Source organism: Fonticula alba (genome assembly GCF_000388065.1).
Source record: "Fonticula alba strain ATCC 38817 unplaced genomic scaffold supercont2.6, whole genome shotgun sequence".
Lineage (NCBI taxonomy): Eukaryota > Rotosphaerida > Fonticulaceae > Fonticula > Fonticula alba.
In genome coordinates this window covers 2,057,183-2,065,169 of record NW_009242976.1, presented here as the reverse complement: position 1 = coordinate 2,065,169, position 7,987 = coordinate 2,057,183, and the positions used below count along the sequence as shown (strand labels likewise).

The 7,987-nt window shown below is 66.7% G+C and overlaps 3 protein-coding genes across 3 annotated transcripts; 1 reads left to right on the top strand and 2 right to left on the bottom strand.

The window, feature by feature from the left end:
- Nucleotides 1-771: 771 nt before the first annotated feature.
- Nucleotides 772-1,808, top strand: H696_04099 (hypothetical protein). The gene is made up of 4 exons (XM_009497982.1): nt 772-990; nt 1,160-1,222; nt 1,368-1,423; nt 1,562-1,808. The coding sequence occupies exons 1-4, from the start codon at nt 794-796 to the stop codon at nt 1,726-1,728; spliced, it is 483 nt and encodes a 160-aa protein (XP_009496257.1). The 5' UTR covers nt 772-793; the 3' UTR covers nt 1,729-1,808.
- On the bottom strand, nt 1,785-5,069 carry H696_04098 (Atypical/RIO/RIO2 protein kinase). Its single transcript, XM_009497981.1, has 7 exons — nt 4,899-5,069; nt 4,615-4,756; nt 4,384-4,497; nt 4,001-4,265; nt 3,028-3,766; nt 2,430-2,828; nt 1,785-2,244 (listed from the first exon to the last, which is right to left on the bottom strand). The coding sequence occupies exons 1-7, from the start codon at nt 4,959-4,961 to the stop codon at nt 2,041-2,043; spliced, it is 1,926 nt and encodes a 641-aa protein (XP_009496256.1). The 5' UTR covers nt 4,962-5,069; the 3' UTR covers nt 1,785-2,040.
- A 494-nt stretch (nt 5,070-5,563) lies between these two features.
- H696_04097 (hypothetical protein) lies at nt 5,564-7,972 on the bottom strand (the record flags this gene model as incomplete). The annotated part of the gene is made up of 4 exons (XM_009497980.1): nt 5,564-5,875; nt 5,976-6,234; nt 6,386-7,674; nt 7,760-7,972. 4 exons carry the CDS (start codon nt 7,970-7,972, stop codon nt 5,612-5,614), a joined length of 2,025 nt encoding a protein of 674 aa, XP_009496255.1. The 3' UTR covers nt 5,564-5,611.
- Nucleotides 7,973-7,987: the final 15 nt, after the last annotated feature.

The window sequence follows — 7,987 nt, the reverse complement described above, 5'->3', positions numbered from 1 at the left end:
CGCTGGCGGCGCGCGCGTGTGCCGCCGAGCCACGGAAACCACCCCGACCCTGCAAAAGGACAGCCAGCAGGCGTGGGCTGTTTTTCCTGTCCAGCTCCGGGGGGAGACAACGCCGCGGAGGGGGCGCGCGTCTCTCGTGCCCTGGCCGGGGCTTCTCACCCTCTGTCCCCGCCCCCCCCCCCCCCCCCCTGCCGCCGCTGGAAGGGTGGGGATGCACGGACGAGAGGTACGGTAAATCAGCCAACCAACGATGAGCCCCAAATGACGTTACATAATGTCATTGCGTAGGTCAAATCATATGCCAACGTTGGTGTCATTCGTGGGGACTTGCGTGGCAGACGGCCTGCGCCCTCCGCGCGCACGCGTGTGCCCGCGCCCCTGCCCTGCCCCGGACCTGGAGTTGTGCCCTGCGCACCCCCCCCCTGCCCCTCGTCCCCTTTGCTCGGGCGCCCAGCCAGCGTGTGTCCCCGTCTGTCCAGGCGGCGCGGCCACCGAGATTGACCTCCCCCATCCTAGCTGTGGGAGCCGCAGCCCCGCCCGAGCGCGCCGGGCGCGAGATCTGGTGCCGCACGGGTGTGCACGCGCGTGCGCGTCCACATCCTCCTGTTATTTGGCCGGCCTTCGTGTGGCGTCCCTGGCCGGCCCTGGTCGAGACATGCTCCCCTCCCCCCCCCCCTTCTCGCATTTGTCTTGGTCCCTCTAAGTCCGCCGCTCGTTCCCCCTCCTCCACCTCCCCTCCCTCTCATCCCCCCTCTCCTCCTCCTCCCCCCCCCCGCCCCCCCCCACCAACACGATGACTCGAGTCCGCCGCAAGCGCGTGCACAAGAACAACAAGGAGTTCCGCAAGTCCATCCGGACTCGGCGCCGCCCACGCGATCTGGACCAAATCTACGAGGACATCCATGACCCGGCCAAGAACCAGAAGATGACCAACCAGCCGGAGGACGAAGATCTCCCCGGTCTTGGTCAGTTCTACTGTCTGGAGTGCGCGTACGTCATCCCCCCTCCCCTCCGGCAGGGGCCGCTCCGCCCTTTTACTTGTGTCTTCGGTGTGGCGCCAGCACTTTCGGCGATCTCCCCCTGCCTCCCTCTCCCCCTCCATCGAAGTTGCTGACCCCTCTTCTGCCCCTGTCTGTCTGTCTGTCTGTCCCTGCAACAGTCGCTATTTCGAGGGCCCCGACCACCTCAGCAAGCACAAGCTTTCCAAGCAGCATAAGCAGCGGTATGTTGCCGCTCTCCCTCATCCTGCAGACCTGTCCGCCAACCTCTGCCCCTCCTCCCTTGTCTCCTCCCCCCCCCCCCTCGCACAACGATCTGACGATCCTTCTCTTTCCCTCTCCTGCTGGCAACGCATCTCGCGCCAACAGCGTTCGCGAGCTCAAGGACGAGCCCTACACCCACGAGGAGGCCGAGGCCGCCGCTGGTGCGTCTCCCCCCCTTGCTGCCCCCCCCCCCCCCCTTCCTCTCTCTCTCTCTCTCTCTCTCTCTCTCTCTCTCTCTCCCACTTTCTCCCCATCTCTTTCTCCTTCGGACCCCAGCTAATCCACCTCCCCTATCTCAGGCATGGGCCGGGCCATCAAGTCTCCGTCCCAGGTGAACCGCCCGCTCGGGGTGACCCCCCTGCTGGCCGGCCTTGGGGCCGCCACCCCGGCCTCGGTGCTGGCCTCCCTCAACACCGCGGCTCCGACTGCTCCTCCCCAGTCCGATGACCACATGTCCCACAACTAACCGGTGACCGGACCCAGGGGGGCCCATTCTCCGTGCCGCGCACCTCCCTTCGACTTGTACATTAAACCGCTGATTTTCCACGCCCCACGCGCCCAGCCCCGGCGACTCTCCTGGCGTGGCTATACATCTATTTCTAACATCCCTGGGCATGGGAGCATGCTCATATGTGGGGGGGTCCCAGGGAGAGGGAGGCGGGTAGGAGGGGGACAGGGCAAGAGGGAAAATGAATCCCGCAGCACTTGCTCGCCTCCTTTTCCCCTTCACCTCCTGCCGCATGGTGGCAGCGGGGGTGGGCGGGGCCAGGCTAACGCCTCACCAGCCCTCGGTGGCCACACTCCGGACCTCCTGAGCGGCCTCGCGGGCACGACGGCCGGCGTTGCCTGTTCCCATGCCGCCGATCTTGTTGCGGTTGTTGCGCGACTTGCCAGTGTTGTTGTGGGCGGCCGGCGCACGAGCATTCCCCTTCAGTCGGCGGCGGATCTCCTCCGGCGAGAGGGAGGTCTTGATCTTGGGGTTCTGCAAGAGGGGAGGACAGCATTCACGCAGTTAGTGGGCGGCCATCGGCCAGGCGGAGTGTATACACACACACACACGGGCAGGGGGGGGGGGGGGGGGGGGGGGGGAGCGAGGCAGGGCGATGGCTGCCGGGAAAGGAGGGACACAAATGAAACGGCAATGGCAAGCAAAGTAAACGCCCGTACCCGCTGCTGGGACATGATGCGGTCTTCGGGGTTGGTCGACAGGGCGGACGCCGTGATCTGCACATCGTTCGAGCGGAAGGGCTTCAGGCCGCGGTTCGACGGCGCATGATCCATGCTGAAGGGCTGAGCCGGAGCAGCCTGCTGGGGGATGGCGGCCGGCTCAGCCTCCTCGGAAATGGCCACCTGGGCAATGGCCTGCTCCACATCGCTGGTGCCCTCGGTGTCGCTGGCGCTCTGGGCACTGCTGCCGGCATCCTCCTCGGCCTCGCTGGCGGAGTCAGCTTCCTCGTCGGAGGGGCTGCCCTCGTCGGAGGGGCTGCCCTCGGCATAGGCATAGGCATAGTCGTCATTGTCGTCTGCCTGCTGCCCCGACTGATCGCCCATGAGCTGGTTGTACAGCTGTTGTTGTCGTCGTTTCGTCACCCCCCCCCCCCCCACCACAAGCAAAGAGCACCCAGGGGCAAGGCGAGGGCGGGGCAACAGACAGTGACCAGCAGACATTCGAGTCAGAGGCGGCACAGACGGGGGCAGACAACGAGGAGGAAGAGGCGAAAGGGACATGGAGAGGCCCCCCCCCCCCCTGGGAAAAGAGACGCACATCATCAAACTCCGACAGCTGCTTGGACTTGATGAAGCCGGAAGCCTCGACGGCCACATCAAGACGGACCGGGGCGCGCATGCGCACCACGCCGATGGGCTCGTCATCGCTGTCCTCCTCATCCTCGTCGTACTCGTCGCTGTCCTCGTCCTCGTCCTCGGTGTCCGAGTGATCCGTGTCATTGTCGCTGGTGATGGCTTCGCCGGCGTGGCTGTCCCCGCCGCCGAGCGAAGACCCGAGCGAGGACCCGACCCCGAAGTCGAAGGCCCCATCGCGCATGACAGTGCTCAGATACTGCGTGACGGCCTCGGCCTCGGTGATTTCGACTTCACCATCGCCGGCCACCGCGGCATCGATCTCGGCGAAGGGGTCGCTGAGGCCGGCCCCGGCGCCGGCCTGCTGCCGAGCCAGGTAGCGTTCGTAGCGCTTCTCCGCGCGGCGCATGGGCCGGAGGACGTCCCGCTCGAAGCGCGGCCAGTCCTCACCCTCGAAGGCAAAGCGCCGGCGGAAGAATACCCGGATACACTCGACATCGCGGTCGAAGTACATCTCGGCATTCGGGTGGGAGGTGGAAATCATCTGCGGGAAATCGATGATGATGGGCTTGTCATCGTCCGTCAGCAGGAGGTTGAACTCGTTGAAGTCACAGTGGATCAGTCCCACCAGGGCCAGCTGCACGATGAGGGTCATCAGGGTGGAGTACAACTTCCCCGGGTTGGCCACCTCGCTGACCTGGCAGCTGAGCAGGTGGGGTGGGGCCGCGTGGGAGAGAGAGAGAGAGAGAGACAAATGGGCAGGGGTGCCCGCGGAACAGGGTCAGGCGCATGGAGGGAAGGCAAGGGAGACGGGGGCTGCATGACTGCCGGCATTGTGGGCGTGCTACGTCTGCGTGCGCGCGCGCATGTGTGTGTGTGTGTGTGTGTGTGGGTGGGTGCGTGTGTGGGTGCGTGGGTGCGTGGTCCATCACACGTACAGGGGATACGCATCGATCAGCTCCATGATGACCATGTGCCGGTTGACGTCGATCGGCTTCGGCACGGGGAAGCCATTCTCATAGAGGATGCGCATGAAGGCGAACTCCTTGGCCGCGGCCAAGCGCGACAGGTAGAGCCAGGAGGCGGACTTCCGGTGGCGCAGATAGTCGCGGTTGTTGCGCACACTGCGGAAGGACGTGCGACCGAGGCGATGGATCTTCAAGGCCATCTGGGTGCCGTGCTCGTCGGCCACAATGTGGATGTCTGCCAACCAGAAGGAGGTAAGCAGGCGTTTGAGCGGAGGCGGCGTGTGTGTGTGTGTGTATGTGCGTGTGGGAGCGAGGCAGGGGGGGAGGAGGCCCGCAAGAGGTGGGACACATACCGGACTCCTTGCCGACACCGATCTGGTTGCCAACCGAGACGGCGATGTTGCGCGAGGCGAAGGTGCGCAGGCCAAGGTAATCGTAGCCACCAGCGGTCAGGCGGTAGCCCTCATCTGTTTGTGTTCATGTGTTGGCGTGTAGCCGCGTCAGTGTCGGGGAATCGGAGCAGGCAATGGGTCACGGAGGGCCAGGAGAAGATGGGGGAGGGGGGGGGGGGGGCGCAAACGCACAGTGGACATGGGGCTCCTTGGCGACCATGTTCTTGCGCATCAGCTCGATCAAAATGCGCAGCGTCTTGCTGGGCTGCGAGGACGCAATGCTAACCACCAGGTTGCTTGGGACGACCTCGTGGTTGCGGGATCCCATCTCAACCTGAGGATGCTATGTGAGTGGAGGGGCACCGTGTGTATGTGTGCGTGTGTGTGGAGGGGGGGGGGGGGGGCAACAGGAGCACAGCGGGGACAACAGGAGCACAGCGGGGATAGCAGGAGCACATGGGCAGGGGTGGACGCACGGCGGTCAGCACGCGCGCCTCATCCTTCGAGAGGTAGCGGACTCCTTTGGCGTCGAGTCTCATGCTGAATGTATGCTATGGATGAGTCTGTCCGGGTATCTGTCCGTGTGTGTGTGTGTGTAAGATGGTGGAGGTAGCTGATAGTAGGGGGAGGAGAAGGGAGAGGGGGAGCGGGGGATGGCAGGGCCTCCGCAGGGAGGCTGGCCGCCGAGCGGGTGAGTGTGACAAAAGTCCCCCCATCGAGCTGGCACCCACCATCCGCGCAACATTCGTGTGGGTGTTTTTCCCCCCGGGAAAAGGGCCCACGAGCCGGGGGGGGGGGAATGAGCGGGAGATGCTGCCCTTCTCTCTCTCTCCCCCCCTCCCCCTCTGGGCGCGGGGCGGGCGGGGTGGTACACGCTTGCCATTTTGGCCTACATCTCACGCCCACGCAACGTGATCAATCGAGATTGTGGGTCAATGCGTTATAGTGAAAATGCTTCGATCGGGATGCGGCTGGGGCCGGGACAACGTCTCGTGTCGGTGTGTGGGGGTGCCTGCCCGCCTTCTTCCTATCCCCCCCCCCCTCGCCCTCCGTCTCTCCCCCTCCATCTCTCTCCCCCTCCATCTCTCTCCGCTCCCCCCTCTCCCGATGCGTCCTCCCATCGCCTGCCTTCCAGCAGGAGCCAGCCACATTGAGTGTCTATTTGTACGAGCATCCGACGGGCTGCAATCTAGAAGAAGTGCCCGGCAACAAGGATATTGGCCAGAATGGAGATCTTCCGCGAAAGAGGGAAGCCCACCAAATCAAGCAAGCTCAGGAGGGAGGTGGCAATGCGCTCGTCCGGTGGAAGGAGCGGCGTGCCATCAGCTGCCGGCGAGTTGATCATGGCCAGAAGCTCCTGCACGGCCGGCGAGGAGGCACTCTGCTCGGACAGGGTGTGCACCGCGCGGGAAAACTTGGCCGGGAGGATGATCCCCTCGACGATGGCAATGACCTGCGCGTGGCGGCGGGTTCCCGTGGGCGGAGTTAGCGGGGGACATTTGGCAAGGTACCCACACAGGGTCAAGTGCGGGCACATGGCGGCCCGGACGCACACTCAGAGCTTGGCCATTCGTCGGGGCAGTGGCCAACAGGGTCAGCAGGCAGTCCTGCAGAAGCTGACCCACAGCCAGGCGGTGCTGATGCCAGGAGAAGGCCGCCTGCTCGGAGGCCACTTCCGGATGGGGGGCCAAGTTGCCGGAGTCCATGCCAGACGGACAGGGCTCGGCCCGGGCGCGGAGCAATCGAATCACAGTGGACAGAAGCACCTGCTGTGCCTCAGAGGGCGGGCGACTGACCAGCCACAAGGAAGCGCTGCATGTGTGTGTGTGTGTGGGTGGGTGGGTGGGTGGGTGTGGATGTACATATTTGTGGGTGTGTTTCGGAACCACACGTGCGAGGTGGCGGCGCCGTGTGTCAGAGGGCAGGAAGTGGCGGCAGGGGAAGTGGGGCACGGGCAACGCACCGAGCCAGGTCCAAGGAGCAGGCGGCAAAGAGAATGTCAGGCGTGTCCGGGCCACCGGAGCAGGGGGCGGCCGCACGCGCTGTGGCCAGGAGTTCGGTGCCATGCGCGAGCAGCGCCCCGGCGGCGGCGAGATTCCCATTCCGGGTGAGCAGCTTCGCGGCCTGAACCATGCACAGGAGCTGCTCCAGGGCAAGGGCGCCCGGGCCCGAGGGGTCGCGAGCCACCATCGCCCGAGGGAACATGTCGTCAGGCAGGGCCCGGAGGAGATCCACCGCACGCGAGGGGGACAGCAGCCCTTGCAGCGAGTGGAAGCCGGCCGCCGCGCGGGCCGCCACGGCCGGCGAAGCACGCAGCACCGAGTGGTCGTGGGCCGCCGTTTGATCGCCGGCAGCGGGGACATTGGCGCTGGACACCGACGCGCGGCCGGGCAGACCGGCCGCGGGGGCGCTTCGGCTGGGGGTGGCCGGCGCCGAGTCGGCCCCCGGGGGGGCATACAGGGCCGTGTATGGCTCGCCATCATGGATGGCCGACGGCGGGAGGGTGGTCGCCAGCAAGCCGCAGAGAGTCAGCACGCAGGCGCGCATGCGCGACCGCCACAGGTCCAGCCCAATCCGTGCGTCTTCCGGAGTCAGGTGGTGAAGCATCGGCTTGGCGGCGGCGGCAGCATCGGCCGTGCCGGTGCCCGGGCTGGCCGCCTGCTGGAGGGGAAGGCTCTTGGGGGCGGCCGGGGCCTTGGCCGCTTCGGCGTCGGCCAGCAGCCGGACAATCGCACGGCAATGGGCCAGCAGGCGTCCCAAGCGCCGAGTGGCCTCCGTGTGGCGCTGGACAAAGTCCGACGGAGGCGGCGCCGGCGATGAGGGTGTCGATGACACACACGCCGGAGCCAGGGCATGCAGTAGCCGCAGGTGAAAGGGGACCCAGGTGGTGGTGAGGACTTCAGCAGCCTCGATGGCGGTCTCCTCGGCAACGTCCGGCTCCTCGGCCTGCTGGAGGAAGGCCTCGGCCTCGGCGAGGGCCTCGGCTTGCAGCCCGGCGCGCTCCAGACACAGCAGACGCGCGCTCAGCAGCCGGGCAAAGGCGTCCGGCCCGGGGGGGGGCTTGGCACGGAGGAGCCGGCCAATGTGTTCGGCCAGGTGCAGCGGATGGGTGCCCCAGCGGGCCTGGCGCTCGGTGGCGGTGATGGCATCCTCCTCGCCGGCAGGAGGCACGAACCCGGGCGCCGGCTTGGATGACAATTGCGGCAGGGCCTGGGCCGTGTGCAATTGGAAGAGGGTCTGCAGCCAGAGCGGCTGGGGCGAGGGGGGGGGGGGGGGGGGGGTCAGCCGGGGCAACGGGCGCGAGGGGACGGGCGAGCCGGGCGGGTGCCAAGCGTACAGGCTCCGCGGGATTCGGGTCTTGACCGGCGGCGGCGGCGACACTGGCGCTGGGGTACTCCGGCAGGGGAAGGGCATCCAGGCGGCCGACAGGAGCCGGTGCCCCGGAGCACACGACATGCCCCCGGGCGTGGGCGGGGTGGTGGTGTTGCGGCCGGCTGAGCCACAGCCGGTGGAGCGCCACCAGGCGCGAGTCCCGCAGGTCGGCGGTCATGCCTCGGGGGGGGGG

Coding starts and splice junctions, on each gene's coding strand:
- H696_04099 (XM_009497982.1), top strand. CDS start 794: ATGACTCGAGTCCGCCGCAAGCGCGTGCACAAGAACAACAAGGAGTTC. Junction 991..1,159: donor TTCTACTGTCTGGAGTGCGC/GTACGTCATCCC, acceptor TCCCTGCAACAG/TCGCTATTTCGAGGGCCCCG. Junction 1,223..1,367: donor TCCAAGCAGCATAAGCAGCG/GTATGTTGCCGC, acceptor TCGCGCCAACAG/CGTTCGCGAGCTCAAGGACG.
- H696_04098 (XM_009497981.1), bottom strand. CDS start 4,961: ATGAGACTCGACGCCAAAGGAGTCCGCTACCTCTCGAAGGATGAGGCG. Junction 4,757..4,898: donor AGGCGCGCGTGCTGACCGCC/GTGCGTCCACCC, acceptor TAGCATCCTCAG/GTTGAGATGGGATCCCGCAA. Junction 4,266..4,383: donor CGGTGTCGGCAAGGAGTCCG/GTATGTGTCCCA, acceptor TCTGGTTGGCAG/ACATCCACATTGTGGCCGAC.